Source organism: Mustelus asterias, chromosome 21, assembly GCF_964213995.1.
Source record: "Mustelus asterias chromosome 21, sMusAst1.hap1.1, whole genome shotgun sequence".
Taxonomy (NCBI): Eukaryota; Metazoa; Chordata; class Chondrichthyes; order Carcharhiniformes; family Triakidae; genus Mustelus; species Mustelus asterias.
The window spans coordinates 78,371,802-78,392,914 of record NC_135821.1 but is presented as its reverse complement, the minus strand read 5'-3'; the positions used below and the strand labels follow the sequence as shown (position 1 = coordinate 78,392,914).

At 44.5% G+C, this 21,113-nt stretch overlaps 1 protein-coding gene across 1 annotated transcript in view; it reads right to left on the bottom strand.

The window, feature by feature from the left end:
• Positions 1–21,113, bottom strand: part of LOC144509436 (myomesin-2-like) — a 118,877-nt gene that overhangs the window by 76,533 nt on the left and 21,231 nt on the right. The window contains exons 6-10 of the mRNA XM_078238314.1: positions 19,644–19,732; positions 14,068–14,112; positions 11,523–11,663; positions 6,963–7,124; positions 1,453–1,594 (exon numbers count right to left, since the gene is read on the bottom strand). Coding sequence (XP_078094440.1) covers positions 1,453–1,594; positions 6,963–7,124; positions 11,523–11,663; positions 14,068–14,112; positions 19,644–19,732 — 579 coding nt within the window. The remainder of the gene's footprint in view (positions 1–1,452; positions 1,595–6,962; positions 7,125–11,522; positions 11,664–14,067; positions 14,113–19,643; positions 19,733–21,113) is intronic.

Sequence of the window (21,113 nt, the reverse complement as noted above, 5' to 3'; positions counted from 1 at the left end):
ACATCTGATAAAGAAGATTATTCAAAAATTAAATTTGGAATTTTGTCATTTATATGACGATTAATTTAAAAGATGATATAATTTATTGGAATTCTCTGCCCATTGAAGCGGTGGAGGCTACCTCGTTGAATATGTTTAAATCACGGGTAGATAGTTTTCTGATCGATAAGGGAATTAGGGGATATGGGGAGCAGGCGGGTAAGTGGAACTGATTCGCTTCAGATCAGCCATGATCTTGTTGAATGGCGGGGCAGGCTCGAAGGGCCAGATGGCCTACTCCTGCTCCTATTTCTTATGTTCTTATGTTCTTATTGTGTGTATTTTTCCCAATCAGGTAAAATAGGGTGAACAAAGGGACAGTTTCTTAATTTCACACATAGAAAAGGGCGGCACAGTGGTTAGCACTGCTGCCTCAGAGCCAGGGACCCAGGTTTGATTCCAGCCTTGGATGACTGTCTGTGTGGAACAAAGAACAAAGAAAATTACAGCACAGGAACAGGCCGTTCGGCCCTCCAAGCCTGCACCGACCATGCTGCCCAACTAAACTAAAACCTCCTGCCCTTCTGGGGATCATATCCCTCTATTCCCATCCTATTCATGTATTTGTCAAGATGCCCCTTAAAAGTTTGCAAGTTCTTTCCTTGTCTGTGTGGGTTTCCTCTGGGTGCTCTGGTTTTCTCCCACACTCCAAAGATGTGCAGGTTAGGTAGATTGTCCATACTAAATTGCCCCTTAGCTTCAGGGGTTACGGGGATGGTGCCTGGGTGGGATTGTTGTCCCAGGTCCGATGGGGTCAGTGGCCTCTTTCTGCATTCTATGAAAACCTCAGTCTTGAATTGGGGGGGTAGGGCCTGGGTGGGATTGTGGTCGGTGCAGACTCGATGGGCTGAATGGCCTCCTTCTGCACTGTAGGCTTTCTATGATTCTGTGAAAAACGCCATGAGTTTTAAAACAGCCAAGTGCAAACTTTCCAATAATATCCTTCTATCCATAGCATTCATGTGAGTGAGATAGGGAGAAATCAGCAATGCCAGTCTCTGACAAGTTTCATGCTGCAATCTCCCAATCCACACAAAACACAAACACTGTCACAGTTTGGTGCATTACAAATAATTTTGGAGCCAAAATAGGTTTTAGTCCAATAACTTACTGGAAAAATATATTTGCATTACTAAAACCCCTCACTGATTGCCAACTTTAGACATCAGCAAACCCTATCACTGCAAGGACTCCAAGGACTGGTAAATGCTGCCAATCGGTCAACGATCTGGAACAACAGGCATAGCTCTGTATTGGCAGCTGCTTGCTATTATTGGCAGCAGAATCTTTTGATTGATTGGAATTAAGCAATCGTTGAGGGTCTGGCCTCTTTTCCGATGGCAAGGCCATTCTCACTGCCGTCTGATGAATATTCTTCAGGAGAGCAGATAGACACAAATTCTCATTACCAACCTGTCAATGAAATAACCAATGACTGGGCTCCTTCCATCAGCACTCGGTGGTTTCCAGGTGATAAACACATAATCTTTGTTAACATCGTTACATTCCACGTCCAGTGGTGAACCCGGAGCCCCTGCCTCTGCAGCCGGAGCATCTGTAGGAGATAGAGAGTGGCGTTGTGTGCCAATTAACAGATAAAGAACAGGAATTATTTCTCTGAACATCTCTGTACAAAGATGTGCAGGTTAGGTGGACTGGCCATGCTAAATGGCCCCTTGGTGTCAGGGGGACTAGCTAGGGTAAATTAATGGGGTTATGGGGATAGGGCCTGGGTGGGATTGTGGTCGGTGCAGACTCGATGGGCCAAATGGCCTTCTTCTGCGCTGCAGGATTCAATGGATTCTATGATCATTGAAGGTGACAGGGCAGGCTGAGAACGCAGTGAATAAATTATACTGAACCCTGAGTTTTATAAACACGGGCACTGAGCACAAAATCAAGTAAGTTATGAATCTTCATCAAACACTGGAACAGCCTCAGCGGGAAGGATGTGAAGGTTTTCGAAAGGGTACAGGAAAGATTTACGAGAATAGTTCCGAGGACAAGAGACTTTGGTTATCTGGATAGATTGGTGAAGCTGGGGCTGTTCTTCTCGGAAAAGGGGAGGTTGGGAAAAGATTTGTCAGACGTGTTCAAAACCGTGTGGGGCCTGGATTGAGTAAATGGGGAGAATCTGTTCCCAATGACAGAATGTTGAGAAATGTTGGTGATTAACAAAAGAACCAGAGGTGACAGGAGGAAAACTTTATTTATGCAACAAATGGTTTTGATCTGGAATGCACTGTGTGAATGTGTGGTAGAGATTCAATTGCATTTTTCAAAAGGGAACTGGATAATTATCTGATTTTACTGAGATGCAGGGAAATAGGTGGAGGACTAGGATGAGCTGAGTCGCTGTTGCAGAGAACTCAGTAAGGAGTCTCACAACACCAGGTTAAAGTCCAACAGGTTTATTTGGTAGCAAACGCCACTAGCTTTCGGAGCGCTGCTCCTTCGTCAGGTAAGTGGGAGATCTGCTCATAAACAGCAAACAGGGCATATCAAGACACGAACTCACAAACTCAACAGAGAACTGACACAGAGACAGTGTGCTGAATGGCTTCCTTGTGTGCTGTAACCATTCTATGATTCTCGTGGGTGTATGTATGTGTTGGTGTGTGGTGGTAAAGGTGAACGAGACACCTGAGACTGCGAGTCAGGCAGAGAAACAATCACACTCTTGCTCTATCTCTCACACACTTTCACTCACTTTCACTCACTCACTTTCACTCACTCACTCACTTTCACTCACTCACTCACATTTTCACACACACACACTCACTTTCACACTGACTATTTCAGAACCTCTTTCCTTTAAGCTTCTGGCATGCTTTTCTTTTCTCAAGGTCTTACTGGAAGTATTGCTATATCACAGAATCTAGATTGGTATCTTCTCTGTGATTTGCATCAATTCACTTCAACCTGAATGAAACTTCACACAATTCCAATTTGGATAAGAACCTGGAATCGAATCCCAAAATACTGACCAGCCACTCATCAGAATTGCCATTGACTTAATTAAAGAGCTGTGCAGATCTATATGCCACATTATCACGTACAATTAGACAGAAAGCACATTAGCCTAACTGGAATAGATTGCAGACAGAAGCTTTATAAACAACCCCAACTGTGACAGAGAACACAAAGCAGCAAGGTTCCATCAAACTGCACATATAAACAATAAATGTACTGTGTTAAATTGTGTTTATAAAACACCTTTAACCTAATGAAACATCCAGAGGTGCTTCATTGGAGAATTATAAAACAAGAGATGTTACCAAGCCACAAAGACAATATTAGGTCAGATGACTAAAAGCTTGGCAAAAGACACATCTTTAAAGAAGGAAAACAAGGCAGAAAGATGGAGTGAGGGAATATGAGAGGTTAGGGCTTAGACCACTGAAGGTGCAGCTCCCAATAGGGGAGCAAGTATGGTTGGAAATACACAAGAGGCCAGAATTTGAGGAGTGCAGATGGGGTTGGAGGTTAAGAGGGAGATGGGGAAAGGGGGCATGGAAGGATTTGAAAATGAGGATGAGAATTTTAGAAATCAGGACATTGCTTGACTAGGAGTGAATGTAGGTGAATGAATGCAGGAGTGTAGGGGAATAGGACTTGCTATGAGTTAAGACATGGCAGCAGAGTTTGGATGATCTCCAGTTTACAGAGGATAGAATGCGGTAAACTAGCCAAGAATGCAGACGCTCACACTGGGATCAAATATGACACAGTAAGAAGTTTAACAACACCAGGTTAAAGTCCAACAGGTTTATTTGGTAGCAAAAGCCACTAGCTTTTGGAGCGCTGCTCCTTCATCAGGTAAGTGGGAGTTCTGTTCACAAACAGGGCATATAAAGACACAAACTCAATTTACAAAATAATGTTTGGAATGCGAGTCTTTACAGGTAATCAAGTCTTAAAGGTACAGACAATGTGAGTGGAGAGAGCATTAAGCACTGGTTAAAGAGATGTGTATTGTCTCTAGACAAGACAGTTAGTGAGATTTTGCAAGCCCAGACCTCCTCAGAAGACAAACATGGGACACGGCGGACAGAGTACCCTTCGTTGTCCAGTACTTCCCCGGAGCGGAGAAGCTACGACATCTTCTCCGGAGCCTTCAACATGTCATTGATGAAGACGAACATCTTGCCAAGGCCATCCCCACACCCCCACTTCTTGCCTTCAAACAACCGCAGAACCCCAAACAGACCATTATCCGCTGCAAACTACCCAGCCTTCAGGAGAACAGTGACCACGACACCACACAACCCTGCCACAGCAACCTCTGCAAGACGTGCCGGATCATCGACACGGATGCCATCATCTCACGTGAGAACACCATCCACCAGGTACACGGTACATACTGTTGCAACTCGGCCAACGTTGTCTACCTGATACGCTGCAGGAAAGGATGTCCCGAGACATGATACATTGGGGAGACCATGCAGGCGCTATGACAATGGATGAATGAACACCGCTCGACAATCACCAGGCAAGAATGTTCTCTTCCTGTTGGGGAACACTTCAGCAGTCACAGGCATTCGGCCTCTGATCTTCGGGTAAGCATTCTCCAAGGTGGCCTTCACGACACACAACAATGCAGAGTCGCTGAGCAGAGATTGATAGCCAAGTTCCGCACACATGAGAACGGCCTCAACCGGGATCTTGGGTTCATGTCACACTATCTGTAACCCCACGACTTGCCTGGGCTTTCAAAATCTCACTAACTGTCTTGTCGGAGACAATACACATCTCTTTAACTTGTGCTTAACGCTCTCTCCACTCACATTGTCTGTACCTTTAAGACTTGATTACCTGTAAAGACTCGCATTCCAACCATTATTTTGTAAATTGAGTCTGTGTCTTTATCTGCCCTGTTTGTGAACAGAATTCCCACTTACCTGATGAAGGAGCAGCGCTCCAAAAGCTAGTGGCTTTTGCTACCAAATAAACCTGTTGGACTTTAACCTGGTGTTGTGAGACTTCTTACTGTGTTTACCCCAGTCCAACGCCGGCATCTCCACATCTTCAAATGTGACACCAAGGTTGCAAACAGACTGGCTTAATCTCAGACTGTTTGCAGGGAGAGGGATGGAGTCAGTGGTTGAGGAACAGAGTTTGGAGCAGGGACCAAGATCAAAACTTGAATTGGAGGAAATTCCTGATCATCCAGTACTGGTTGTCTGATATGGACTCTGATAATTTAGCGACAGTGGGATGTCGAGAAAGGCAGTGGTGAGTTCGAACTGGATGCTCTGAAAACCAATGCCGTGCCTTTCGGTGGTGTTGCCAATGAGATGCATGTAGATGAGAAACAGGAGGGGCCAAGGGTTGGTCCTTGGAGGACAATAGATGTAAAAGTGATTTTCTGGCCACAATTAGAAAGATAATAATGGAACCACATGAGAGCTCTCCCACTGGATAACAGAAGAGACCCATTGGACGAGGGCGGTGTGGCCAGCCAAGTCAAAGGCTGAAGACAGGCCGAGAACGATGAGGAGAGAAGGGAAACTGGTACACGGGAACACCACCACCTGCAAGTTTCCTTCCAGGTTGCTCACCATCTGACCTGGAACTATATCACTGTCCCTTCACTGATGCTGGATCAAATAATGGAACTTCCTTCCTAACATACAAACATATGAAATAGGAGCTGGAAGTAGGCCATTCGGTCCCTCGGTCTTGCTCCACCATTCAATAAGATCATGGATGATATGTTTGTGTTGAGTTTGACATTCCTAATCTATCCCTGAAAACCTTTGATTCCTTTAAATAACAAGAATCTATCTACCCTTGCCTTAAAAATATTCAGTGACCTGCTTGCACTGCCTTTTGAGGCAGAGAGTTCCAAAGACACACAAGGACGGCATGGTGGCACAGTGGTTACCACTGCTGCCCCACAGTGCCAGGGACCCGGGTTCAATTCTGGCCTTGAGTGACTGCCTGTGTGGAGTTTGTACATTCTCCCCGTGTCTGCGTAAGTTTCCTCCAGGTATTCCGGTTTCCTCCCACAGTCCAAAGATGTGCAAGTTAGGCCATGCTAAATTGCCCCTTAGTGTCAGGGAGATTAGTAGAGTAAATACGTGGAGTTACGGGGATAGAATTTTTATTGGTGCAGGCTCGATGGGCTGGATGGCCTCCTTCTGTACTGTAAGGGTCTATGATTCTATGAACCCTCGGAGATAAAAAATCCCCATCTCTGTCCTAAAAGGGCAACCCCTAATTTTAAAGCCGTGGCCCCTAGTTCTGGAGGCACCGCAAGAGGACCACGTCCACCTTGACAAGACTGTTCAGGATCTTATATACTCCAATCAAGTCACCCTTCACTCTTCTAAACACTAGTTCTAAACCCAGCCTTTCCAACATTTCCTCATCAGACAACCCGCTCATTCCAGGTATCAATCTAGTAAACGTCCTCTGAACCACCTCCAAAGTATTTACATCCTTCCTTAAACTGCACACAATATTCAAGATGTGGTCTCATATCCTTCCTGGACTGCAGTGGTTCAACTCACCACCACCTTGTTGAGGGCAAGTAGGGATGTGCAAGAAACACTGGCCTTGCCAGCGACGCCCACATCCTGTGAACAAATACATTTTACAAAGTCACATGGGACGTAATTTGTGACTTCGATAAGATACTGTGGGCGGGATGGACACCTGATTGGAAGGATTCAAACAGGGAATTCTGGAAATGATGCGAATGGGTTTGGGAGGCGACAACACATTCGAGGATTTTGGAGAGGAAAGGGAGGTTGGAGACGGGACAGAGGTTTGCAAGGACGGATGGATCAAGGGCTGATTTTCTGAGGAGAGGGATGGTGACAGCAGATTTAAAGGAGAGAGGGAAAACGCACAGAATAGTTTCCTCTTTAAAAGAAATGAGTATGAAGCTGCAACAAATTGCTGTACTTGCGTCATACCTTTAACAAAGACATATCCACTGTGCTCCTTGTAACCAGTCTGTGTGAAAAGGCACATGGTATAGACACCCTCGTCTTCCTTATTGATGTGAGGGAGAGTCAGTTTGGTCGATTTATCAGAGCATTCAATCTTTAACCACTTGGATTCCTTCAGCAAAATACCTGAAAGTACAATAAATATTTAAAGCAGCGATCTTAGTCACAGGCGCATTCACAGACAACAATAAGCATTGACATTAATGTTTATGTTTTTAACATAATTATTTTTCTGTTTTCCTTTTTCCCTTTAAAATGTTATTTATTACATCTCACTCTAACTATAAATGGAAACGTTTGCTAGAGAACCTAAACCTGACATTTCTGCCGTTCTCTTTTTCAGATGAGAGGATCCTGGTGTGATTCAAACACAAAATCTCTCTCTGATGATCGAATTGAAAGGCTGGTTTTTCCTCATCGCAGTTAGCTCAGTTGTGAGTAACAGTGTGACCGACGATATCTAGAACATGAAGTTTACTCATGTGATGTATGTATATAATGTATGTTGGGGTTTGGGGTGCATACTGCCCCTTTAAGAGTGTGGGTCAGGTGACCCCTGGGGGTATTAGCTCCTCCCAGTGTGGGATCCAGTTGTGCAGTCTGAGATCTGACTGTGGAACAGAGCACACCTACAATAAACAGCTCCCAGTGTTCCAGTTACCCAGCCTACCTCGTGATTCATCATGAACCATACGCCAATAGGTGCATGCATAATAACTCATGTTCTTACTTTTACTTTATTTCTAACTCCTTGTGTCCTTGTGCATGAGACGCAAAAGCCCAGTCTGCAGGTACAACAGGTGATCAAGAAGGCAAATGGGATGTTGGCCTATATTGCGAGGGGGATAGAATATAAAAGCAGGGATGTCTTGATGCACCTGTACAGGGCATTGGTGAGGCCGCAGCTGGAATACTGTGTGCAGTATTGGTCCCCTTATATGAGGAAGGATATATTGGCATTGGAGGGAGTGCAGAGAAGGTTCACCAGGTTGATACCGGAGATGAGGGGTTTGGATTATGAGGAGAGGCTGAGGAGATTGGGTTTGTACTCGTTGGAGTTTAGAAGGATGAGGGGGGATCTTATGGAGACTTATAAGATAATGCGGGGGCTGGATAGGGTGGAGGCGGAGAGATTCTTTCCACTTAGTAAGGAAGTTAAAACTAGAGGACACAGCCTCAAAATAAAGGGGGGTCGGTTTAAGACAGAGTTGAGGAGGAACTTCTTCTCCCAGAGGGTGGTGAATCTCTGGAATTCTCTGCCCACTGAGGTGGTGGAGGCTACCTCGCTGAATATGTTTAAAGCGCGGATGGATGGATTCCTGATCGGTAAGGGAATTAAGGGTTATGGGGATCAGGCGGGTAAGTGGTACTGATCCACGTCAGATCAGCCATGATCTTATTGAATGGCGGGGCAGGCTCGAGGGGCTAGATGGCCTACTCCTGCTCCTATTTCTTATGTTCTTATGTTCTTATGTAACTCTTTAGTTGATAACTTTCCATCTCCATCACAGTGAAGATGTTAGTGTCAGTAAATTGATTTCTTTCTGTTTTCACCCATTGTCAATATCAAACACTAACTTATCAAGTATAACATGGGTTAAATACATGACAATTATTCATTGCAAAGTCCAGCAAAATAATCCTACCCTGAGATGGACAGGCCTACTATCCCACTGTCACATTTTTATTCCCCAAACTAATTACTCTTTTGATGCTTATCAAATAGCCCCTTTTTATGCCAGATAATAGGCGGTTTTAAAAACAGAAAATGCTGGAAACACTCAGCAGGTCAGTCAGCATCTGTTGAGGGGGAGAAACAGAATGAATCTTCTAGATCAATGATGTTCAGTGCGAGGTCGTACACTTTGGAAAAAAGAATAGAGGCATGGACTATTTTCTAAACGGTGACAAAATTCATAATGCTAAAGTGCAAAGGGACTTGGGAGTCCTAGTCCAGGATTCTCTAAAGGTAAACTTGCAGGTTGAGTCCGTAATTAAGAAAGCAAATGTAATGTTGTCATTTATCTCAAGAGGCTTGGAATACAAAAGCAGGGATGTACTTCTGAGGCTTTATAAAGCACTGGTTAGGCCCCATTTGGAGTACTGTGAGCAATTTTGGGCCCCACACCTCAGGAAGGACATACTGGCACTGGAGCGGGTCCAGCGGAGATTCACACGGATGATCCCAGGAATGGTAGGCCTGACATACGATGAACGTCTGAGGATCGTGGGATTATATTCATTGGAGTTTAGGAGGTTGAGGGGAGATCTGATAGAAACTTACAAGATAATGAACGGCTTAGATAGGATGGACGTAGGGAAGTTGTTTCCATTAACAGGGGAGACTAGGACGCGGGGGCACAGCCTTAGAATAAAAGGGAGTCACTTTAAAACAGAGATGAGGAGAAATTTCTTCAGCCAGAGAGTGGTTGGTCTGTGGAATTCATTGCCACAGAGGGCTGTGGAGGCCGAGACGTTGAGCGTCTTCAAGACAGAAATTGATAAATTCTTGATTTCTCGAGGAATTAAGGGCTATGGGGAGAGAGCGGGTAAATGGAGTTGAAATCAACCATGATTGAATGGTGGAGTGGACTCGATGGGCCGAATGGCCTTACTTCCGCTCCTATGTCTTATGGTCTTATGGTCTTATGTTTCATCAGGGACATTATTTCCTTTCTGGACGCATGCTTACAAAATTTAAGATTGCCCAGGTTATTTTCACAAATGATTCTTGAAGAGGAAGAGAGAGAGAAATCTACAATCTTAGTACCGTGCACGGGTTTTCAGCCGAGATCACAAAGGTGAAAGGTCAGTTTAATCCAATCTTCATTAAAGCTTTTCTAAAAATTTCAGTATTATATTTATTGAATTTGTATTTAGTGTTCAATGACTAATAACAGCGTCGATAACATTGAATTGAATGTAAGTGGTGACATAATGGGCTGTCAATTCCGAGCATTGGATTGTGGGGGTGACAGTGGGGGTGGCAGTGTGGGGGGGGGGGGGGGGAGGGGTGCTGGGGGTCGGGGGGGGGGGTGGTGCTGGGGGAGGGGCTCAGAATCCTGGAATCCCCTTCCAAAGTTCCCAGGTAAGGTTTGCACACTAATTACTCAGAAGTGCAAACTTCCCCTGAACAATTGTATGGCAACAATCTGAAGATGTGGTTAAAATCACAAACTTTGGATGTTTCCACTTACACCAATAGTTACCCACAAAACATTCAAAGAATGAAAAGATCTTCTAACTTCTGGGTAACTATTGTACTAATGCACAGCACTCTCCCATGGGACTGCCTCACCCCACTGACCCCCCACCGTCCCAGGGGATTCCTATACTCCCCTGACCCTCCCCATAGGCCTCCCCCCACCAAACATCCCCCTCCCCCCCCACTCCAGGCACACAGGACTGCCCCTCACTCCCAAGGAAACACAACCTCCCCCATTGGTAGAGAATCCCCAACCCATGGGATTCCCCCCATCCCCCCATAGGGATTTCGCCCTCCATCCCAGCCAGGCCCAACGCTCACCCCCACCCATCCCAAGCCCAACCTGACACACTCCCACCGGGATTCAACTGGACCTGACCGAACACACCCACCCCTTCCATCCCAACACCCAACATCCTTCCCCCCCCCCCCCCCACCGGAGGCCCAGCACCCTCTCCTCCACCATGATCAGCATAAGCTTGGAGGGCCAAAGGGCCTGTTCCTGTCCTGTAACTGTCTTTGTTCTTTGTTCTTGTTCTATAAATACCAACAGAAAGCTGGGCCAATGGACCGTTTCAGTTCTGTAAATCCGTGTCATGGTGTTTGTGCTACTATGGACGGCACGGTAGCACAGTGGTCAGCACTGCTGCCTCACAGCTCCAGGGACCTGGGTTTGATTCCCGGCTTGGGTCACTGTCTGTGTGGAATTTGCACATTCTCCCTGTGTCTGCGTGGGTTTCCTCCGGGTGCTCCGGTTTCCTCCCACAGTCCAAAGATGTGCGGATTAGGTTGATTGGCCATGCTAAAATTGCCGCTTAGTGTCCTGAGATGCGTAGGTTAGAGGAATTAGTGGGTAAATGTGTAGGAATATGGGGGTAGGGCCTGGGTGGGATTGCGGTCGGTGCAGACTCGATGGGCTGAATGGCCTCTTTCTGTGCTGTAGGGTTTCTATGATTCTATGAGGAATAAAGTGTAACCTTAAATCATTTTGATTTATAATGTTCGTATCATAAGTTATGGAGCAGAGAAGGAGACCATTCTGCCCATTGTGTCTGTGCAGGCACCTGATTGACTTTAGAGATTGTATGTTAATTATAAAGTCAATAAATTTAGAAAGTTGCCAAAGACCATCCCTATCTCATTAAGCAATGGATTTGTCCTGTTTTATCATTTTTAATGCCAACATGATTAAGGCTTCCAGGTATTTAACATATCTAAACCTCTGGGGACAGCTGAATAGAACATGTTCCGTTACAATAAATCATCTCCACAGCAGTTAGGATTGGATAGTTAAAAAATTGATTTCAAAGAAGACAAACCATCTCTTAGCCAGCAGAAATCTCCCAGGTTGCTCGTCAGTGCTGATGTAAAGGTGCAGCTCAGGGTGAGAGAATCACCCTCTTTACCAAAAGAAGGTTCAAACCCACCAATAATGTCAACATCCAGCTCAGGCTGACTGGCTGAGGACAGAAAAACAGTGATTAACTTCAATTAATGTCACACATAAGTTAGCCATAAAAGCTACAGACTCATAGAACATTACAATGCTGAAACAGGCCCTTCAGCCCATCAAAATTGAGGCTAGGAAAATATATTTCCTCAGTTTGGGGAGTCAAAGATGAAAGGGCCATAGAATCATACAGCGCAGAAGAGGCCCTTCAGCCCATCGAATCCACACCGACACATTAGAAATACCTGAACCCCTACCTAATCCCATCTGCCAGCACTTGGCCCATAGCCCTGAATGTTATGATGTGTCAGTTGCTCATCCAGATACATTTTAAAGGATGTGAGGCATCCCAGCTCTACCACCCTCCCAGGCAGCGCATTCCAGACCCTCACCACCCTCTGAGTAAAAACGTTTTTCCTCACATCCCCCTAAACCTCCTGCCCCTCACCTTGAACCTATGTCCCCTCGTGACTGACCCTTCAACTAAGGGAACAGCTGCTCCTTTTCCACTCTGTCCGTGCCTCTCATAACCTTGTACACCTCGATCAGGTCGCCCCTCAGACTTCTCTGCTCCAATGAAAACAATCCAAGCCTACACAACCTTTCTTCATAACTTAAATGCTCCATCCCAGGCAGCATCCTGGTGAATCTCCTCTGCACCCCCTCCAGTGCGACCACATCCTTCCGATAATGTGGCCACCAGAACTGCACTCAATACTCCAGCTGTGGCCCTCACCAAAGTTCTATCCAACTCCAACATGACCTCCCTGCTCTTGTAATCCATGTCACAATTGATAAAGGCAAGTGTGCAAAGTGCCTTTTTCACCATCCAACTAACATGCTCCTCCACTTTCAGAGATCTGTGGACAAACAAGCCAAGGTCCCTTTGTTCCACAGAACTTCCTAGTGTCAGGCTGTTCATTGAATACTTCCTTGTCAAATTACTCCTTCCAAAGTTGATAATCTGCCACTTATCTGCCCGTTTGACCATTCCGTCTATATCTTCTTGTAGTTCAAGACACTCCACCTCACTGTTAACCACCCGTCCAATCTTTTTGTCATCGGTAACCTTACTAATCCTACGCCCCACATAGTCATCTATGTCATTTATACAAATGACGAACAGTAGGGGGCCCAGCACGGATCCCTGTGGTACGCCACTGGACACTGGCCTCCAGTCACTAAAGCAACCGTCTGTCACCACCGTCTGTCTCCTACCGCTAAGCCAATTATGAATCCACCTTATCAGATCACCCAGTATCCCATGTGCATTTGCCTTCCTAATAAGTCTCCCATGTGGGACAATGCGCCGACTCTCTGACAGAGTATCTTACACAGACCCTCTCACCTGCCCTTTTCCCCGTAACCCCACACATTTCCCATGGCTAATCCATCTAACCTAAACATCTTGGGACACTAAAGGGCAATTTATTTTACCATGGCCAATCCACTTAACCTGCACATCTTTGGACTGTGGGAGGAAACTGGAGCACCCGGAAGAAACCCATGCAGACACGGGGAAGAACGTGCAAGCTCTACACAGTTACCCAAGGCCAGAATCGAACCTGGGTCCCTGGCGCTGTGAAGTAGCAGTCCCAACTGTGCCTCCCCAAGCATAGAACATATGAAATAAATTACCTTTCAATGATTAGATAAACCGACAAACTGAAAATGCTGGGCTAACACAGTTAAGAAAGAAAGAACTTGTATCGGCGGACCAACCGTCTATGTGACTACAAAAATCAGTCAGTGGGGAAGGCTAGAGAAAAATAAATGAATTAATAAAAAAAATGTTGCACAGCATTAATTTAACTGACAAGAATTTGCAATAACATATAAATTGCCTTTTGTACCTTTAAACTGTGATTATATAACATAATGCGACGCTCAGCGATTGGAACAAACCAAATTCAAACTGAATCATAATAGTCCTAGCTTCCTGTATCATAGTGATGGCCATTGCTGAAAGGGTTAACTATAGTTAAAGTTTTTTATCCATTCGTGGGACATGGGCATCGCTGGCTGGCCAACATTTATTGCCCATTCCTAGTTGCCCTTGAGCTGAGTGGCTTGATAGGCTATTTCAGAGGGCAGTTGAGAGTCAACCACATTGCTGTGGCTCTGGAGTCACATGTAGGCCAGACTGGGTAAGGACGGCAGATTTTCTTCCCGAAAGGACATTAGGGAACCAGATGGGATTTTCTGACAATCGACAATGTTTTCATGGTCATCAGTAGATTCTTAATTCCAGATTTTTTTAATTATTGAATTCAAATTCCACCATCTGCCGTGGTGGGAATTGAACCCGGGTCCCTAGAACATAAGCTGAGTTTCTGGATTAATAGTCTAGCGATAATACCACTAGGCCATCACCTCCCCGCCTCTGAAGGGAAGAAAATCCATTGGTTACTTACATTCCAGCCTGAGAGAGTCACCTCCTGAATCTGAGTCTTGCTGCTCTGTGAATGATCAAAAACACACAAGTTGAAGGATTTTTGGTAAATATATAGATATTGACCCTAAACCTGCTGCCAAAATAATGGTGAGGCTAATGGCTCAATATTAATTATGTACAAATTTCACAGGCATTTTCATGTGGAAATCAAAAAGTTGCTGTCTGAGTTTTGTCTTTTCACCAATAGCTTTGCTTAATGACAATTCACTGACTGGCTCCTCATTGAATTGCATTGAACAGTGTAAAATCCCTATAGTTGCACAGTAGATTTGAACTAACTTACAAAAGAAAGTTAAATTAAGTAATTTCAAGTCTAACTATTCTTGTAATAATATGATAATTGTTAATTACCGCAAGTCAACCTCTCTGGCACTGAAAATTAACTATTGTTAATGTACAATCTTGTTCCTTCAGATTTTAATTGTTGGTAAGGATTTTTAAAACGTTTTAAATTAAATAAGTCTTTTTATGTTTTCTTTATATTTTATCTCCTTTAATCCAATCTTTCCTTCCCTCTTTATTTCTCTTTGTGTACCTGATTTGATATTAATTCACCCACTGTAATTTACAATTTCTTCACAGTCCATGCGTTTGTGATTTCACAATCCTTCAGTTTGATTAGTTAAGGAGAGTAACAATCACTTGTCTCATTCACTCAGATCCAAGAGGCCCTGAAGATGGCGCCACTCTGTTTCAATCTGGCATTTCCAACAACTTGTCAAGCAAAAATATGAAAGCAATTAAATAGACAAGGGCAAGTCAAACATGTGGGTGTTATGATCGCTGGACTTTATAAGATATTTATGTTTTAAACTGTTTCTTCTAATTTAAGATAGGACAAAATGTCCAGGAAAGAAAGGGGGAGAAGGGGATGGTGTAAAGTTATCCTGAGCTTCCCCCAGCAAAAGCCTCACGTCATCTCATTGCTGTACGAAGGAGGACACGACTCGCCTTGCTATGTGCAAATGCACAGAGTCATTCTGGGGAAAAGATTTTGGGGGAAGAAGACGCTAACAGATGCTGCTGTGCCAAGTAGAAGAATAGGAGTGCTTTTGGGGATAACCACCATGCAGGGTGCTGGTGAGGATGGAACCCATCTTCGATAAAACAAAGTTGGTGAAGAGTGAAAGACCAAGAATCGCCAGAGGGGACTTTGCAATGTGAGGTTTATAGTCAAAGGTTTCAGTGAAGGAGGGCTTTGTTTAAAAAGACACTGGAAGATTCGCCTTAATGAAGCAGAGAGAAGACATCCTGGTACAGACATAAAGAATTGAACTTTAAACTCAAGGCTGGTGTAATGTTTAAACCTGATGTTTTCAGTTGTATTAAGAAGTTAAGGGGATAACATTTCTGTAGTTTAGCTTACTAGTTGCTTGCTAAGTATTGTTCAGTTGATGGATTTTGTGGCTGTTATTGACACCTACCCTGGACCAATGTTTCCATCCTTTACTATTACTATTCTTACTCTGTTTACTTTTAGTTCCATGACATCTTTGTAATTTAAAACCTTCCTGTAACCCAACTCTGTCCTTCCCTTCTTTCTCCACCCAGCCCCCCATCCCCTCACCTCCCCCCCCCCCCCCCCCCCCCCATACACACACACTTTCATAGTATGAAACCCATCATATTTTCCTTGGATCAGTTCCATAGAAAAATGATGTTTGCACTCAAATCCTTAACTCTGTTTTTCTCTCCAAAGGTCCTGCCAGATCTGCTGATTTTTCCAGTAGTTTTTGTTTTTATTTCAGATCTCCAGCATCTTCAATATTTTGCTTTTATATTATTGTTGATTTTAGATGATTTGTTACAGTAAAAGTTTTAAAATGCAAAATTATGTTAGATTCTTTGCATAGATCACCAGAAAGTTTATGACCATCTGACAGAAGTGATTTAACATGACACCAGCCTTGAGTTTAAAGTTCAATTCCTCATGTCTGTGCCAGGAAGACTTCTCTCTGCTTCATCAAGGTGAATCTTCAGCATCTTTTTAAATAAAGCCCTCCTTCATTCAAACCTTGAATTTAGCCAATCAATTTGAATCAGGCTCTTAGATACCAAAAGCCTATTAAATTTAAATCTGATGGTTTTGACAACTTCGGACCAATCCTATTGTGGGAAATATTGATATGTCATCACGGGTATAAAAGAAGGGGGCAGTGGGACAAAGAGGTAGAGCAACTGCCACCCTCCAGAGCTAACAGCTCACAGCTCTCAACTCTCTTTCTCAGATGGTACTACCAGTTTTACCCTGATAGTTACTCTGAAAGAGTTAGAAGGAAAAACATCCCTTCTAACTCCCAGAGGAACTATCTAAACTCCAACCCCCTCCTAGTCTGACTCCCTCACTCTGAGCCCAATCACCTCTCCAGCTCCAGTCTGATCCCCTCCCGCTCCCCCCCCCCCCCCCCAAGCTCTATGACTCCAACCCCCTACCTCCATTCTGACTCCCTTCCAACCCTCCCTCCCAGTCCAACATCCACACTCCCCCAACTCCTGGCTTTGGCCCAAACACCCCCACCCCCCAAACCACTTCCCAGTGCTCCCTTGTCCCTTTCAGCATCCCCTTTACGGCAGCTACTACTGTAAAAAGGGGTGTTCTTTACCTCTCTGCGCCCCAGTTATTCTGCACTGACATTGCCTGGGGTGCGCTGCAAGGCTGGGTGAGACAGGAGCTGTGCAATTACAGCGAGGGTAAATTTGTAGAGAGTGGCAATCTGACAGAAATCATCACTCCGTGGAAGTTAAGGGCCATACTATTCATTTACTGAGTGCAGCAAAGTCTGGGAAGATATCAGCAGCAGTTCAAACACGGGAGAGAAAGCTGCAGAAATGCAAAATATTTTGTATCTAAAATATTGTCTTTGGTTTCACTCTTCCAGTTTTGTTTTCAATTTTCTGCCTTTTCTTTGCATCTTTTCACTATAGCGTGTGGAAAGTACATCAAACACAGTTAGTAATTTCTGCACTCTGAGGAAATAGTTCTGCAAGAGGCAGAATCACACCAGGAAACAAAAGCACAATAAATTCACAAGTGACTGCAGGGTGCTTCAAAATACTGGCAGCATTCGGTGGAGAATTGCCAATTTCCCTGGGGTAAAATCTACTGCTTTCATCGAGGAAGTTTCAAGAAATCAGGGATCTTTGGGGAGAGTTCCTCCTGAACCAAAATTGGACAGGAAGTTTTAGCTGAAAGATTGAGTGAGTATTGTTGCGAAGTTGGGGAGAGTGATTGTAGATTGAGAGGTAGGAAGTTAATTTGGTCTTTGTGAAATTGTAAAATTATAAACTGCAAGTACACAGAGAGCCCAAACTGAAATATATGTGTCGAAAGGCCAAGCGGCAGTTTTACCAAGACAACAGGCTTTTGAATTTTTTTGAATTTGGCCAATCAATTTGAATCAGGCACTTAGATACCAAAAACCTATTAAATTTAAATTTGATGGTTTTGACAGCTTAGGACCAATCCTATTGTAGGAAATATTGATATGTCATCACTGGTATAAAAGGGGGCAGTGGGACAAACAGGTAGAGCAACTGCCACCTGTCAGAGCTAACAGCTCACAGCTCTTTGCTCTCAACTCTCTCTTTTGAGAGAGAGAATCACTGGTTCTCATAGCTTCATCTCTGTCTTTGGCTATCAAGATGGTGATTTCCCTATGTACCAAAGAAGAAAGAAGTTCCAGACAGAAGAATCAACAGAGAAAGCCCAGAATATTCCAGAAGACACAAAACCTGGTTGTAATTTAGAGAGTGACTAAATGCTATTTTGTTAATGAGTGGGAATTGTAATTGTTTGAACAGCATTCCATTAGAATCTTGTTTTATTCGGGAATTGTTAACATTTAGAAAGGATTTATTTGGTTTGTTAATAGTTTCGTTAATTTGCTCACTGTTGATTAGATAAATAAATTGTGTGTTGATTTTAGAGTGAGTGTCAGGGATTTATTTTTATTTAATCACTAGAAGTTACTGAAGAGCAGGTCACACCACTTCACACTCACTTTTTACAGATTATCGGGCGAGGTACTCCTCTTGGGCTGTTTCAGTGTTAGTTCTCGGAGGGGGGATCAACCTTCACTTTATAACAGTATCGTAAATCTGAAGAGGGCAGCTACCAATCTTTGGTGCAGATCCTACATTGATATATCCGATAGTAATACCAGTCCAGCTCAGAATTGGCAAAAACAAGAAGATTTCTCATAAAGGGTCTCAGATAATTTTGTCTTTATGTCGGGGCAGTATGAATTGGGCCAGTGCAGAACCAGCTTTAATCATTTGTTTTGAATGTAAACCACGCAGCAACCTGTGGAGCCCTCAATCAGGAACAATTCCACCCACAGGGTGATATCGAGCTCCGCAGCCTGCATTTTCCCAACCTGTCCATGTTGGCCTGGGAGACGGAAAGACTGGAAAATCAAAGCAGGAAAAGGTGTTGGCTAACATGCCCCACATCTCCCTGCTGCCAAGTTAATTTTCCAAACGTAGGAGAGATGGCAGGTGTGCTGCCCACTGAGAACCCAACTGAACCATGTAAATGTCCCGGCAAGGTGACCCCTCCCTGCCTCTGCAGACATTTTCCCAGCTCAGGGGGTCCGCTGCCATATTGGGGACCATTGAATGAAACCTGCTGGCAGTTGGCTTTGGCGGAGGGAGGAGGAGGGAGGGATGACCTCATGTTTGGGTAACCCATGGCCTATGGAAGGGGCCCATGAGAACAATGGCTGCTGGCGTGGTCATGATCCTACATTCCCTGACCACCCATCCACCCTGATCGCTTAGCTGCCAAGGCCTCAGCTCCCTCACTCACTCACCAGCCTTTGAGGGTGCCCAGCCATTCATGCAACCTCACCTTGCAGCTGCAGCCCCAGATTGGCCACCATGGCTGCTGAGGCTGCTGAAGGGCTGGCCCTCTGATTGGTCTGGCAGTTCTTGGGGGCAGGCCGGTTTCCTTGATAGGATTGGCAGCCCTGACGGTGGCCATTTAATTGGTGGCCACTGGGAGTATGCCTCCCTTGTCTTGTCACCAGCCTAACCGGGATTGCCTCTTGCTCTCAGTCCTCGTGGTGGGACCTCAGCCATCCCATGTTCGCAACTGAACATGAAGCTGCAACGTTCTGCTGCACCATTCCCCCTCTTTGATAAAGCAAACAAGCAATTTAACATCAGCCACCCAGCATCCATCCACAGCAGATACTGAATAATACCGTGAGAAGTGGAAACAAAATCACAGACAAAGGGGAACTGGCGAGGCATGCCGACTTCTTACTGGTCACGCAAGTTTCTGATAAACAACAGCTAGAAATCTCTCTAACAGACCGAGGACCGCAAATTCATATCATTTGATTTGGGACAATTTGAAAGTCAGTTTATTTTGCCAAAAGACTGAAAAGCTTGAGTAAAAATCGAGACTAAATTATTGTTAGGTGCACGGATAGTCTGTCAGATTCCATTCCCTTATTACACAAAAAGATCTTTAGATTTTGCCACTGAGTTGAAATTGCTGAAACTGCTCATTGACAAACAGGCGAGACTTACTGTTCACAACGACTGTAGCGTATGACGATGCTTCCCCGTGAGCATTGGTAGCTACTGCACAGTACTCACCAGAGTCTTCTGAGCTGCACCTAGTGAGAAAATAGGTCCATTTATTTGTAGTTCACAGAGCTTATTGGCTTCTAAATGGACTATTAACTGTTGTCAGATTCTAAGAACCTGCTGAGGTATCCTGTTTGTTTATAATATCTGTCCATTACGATAAACTCATTGTAAATTGTTACAAGACTGGGCATCAAAAAGCTGGTCCAATCAGAGATCATTTGAAAATCATTACCTAAAAATTCCAGGAACTCTGCTGCACCTCTGGAAGTTCATTGGTTGCAAGACCTTTCCTCCAGGTACCCCCTCACCCTGATCCTGTCCCAAATCCTACACACACCCCGTGAAAAGTCACTGGGATAAATACTTGTGTTGGTAATGGCACAATCAGGAATCCCACCTCATGGAGCGAGCAGGTTTTCAGAGTCACACCTCGCTAACCTGGTCTGATTCTTCATTGCTGTATGTAGCAAATGATTAGTTCACATTTCCAGCAACTCTGTGTGCAAACAATATCTAAGCAGAAGGGTCTAGGAAGAAGTCTGAAGTCGAAAGTTCTCCTCTGTTAAATTCCGTGCTCACTGATCTGAGACCCATTACAGTTGGGATGTTTCCACTAGTGGGAGAGACAGAACTCGAGAGCACAACCTCAGAGTGAAAGGACGCTCCTCTAAAACAGATGAGGAGGAATTTCTTCAGCCAGAGAGTGGTGAATCTGTGGCCAGGTCATTGAGTGTCTTTCAGACAGAGATAGATAGGTTCTTGATTAATAAGGGGATCAGGGGTATGGGGAAAAGGCAGGAGAATGGGGATGAGAATCATATCAGTCATGATTGAATGGCGGGGTAGACTCGATGGGGTGAATGGCTTAAATCTGCTCCTATATTGATGCACCATCGATCGAGCAAAGACTAGTTTGTATGCAAGAACAAATAGGCTTTTATTAGCAAAAGACTTGGAGCACACCCATGCCGATGAACTGGTCCAGACTGAGGCAGGGGGGTGGGGAACAGTTGCCTTTATACCTGGACTGGGGGGGGGAGGAGTCTCGGATAGGGCCGGCAGGGATGTGTCCAGGCATGTCACATATACAGGTAATAAGCTAACAGTGGTTTACCACATATATCTTATGGTCTTATGGTCTAAAGCAATTAAAAACTATGATGTGGAGATGCTAGTATTGGACTAGGGTGGGCACAGTAAGAAGTCTCATAACACCTGGTTAATTTGGCATCACGAGCTTTCGGAACGCTGATGAAGCAGCAGCGCTCCGAAAGCTCATGGTACCAAATAAACCTGTTGGACTTTAACCAGTTAAAAACTATAGTATGGTTTTCTTCTTTCCCACCATCTCAAAGCAGTTATCCATAGCATGAGCAAGTCCTACTTTATATTTCCGTTGGATCATAT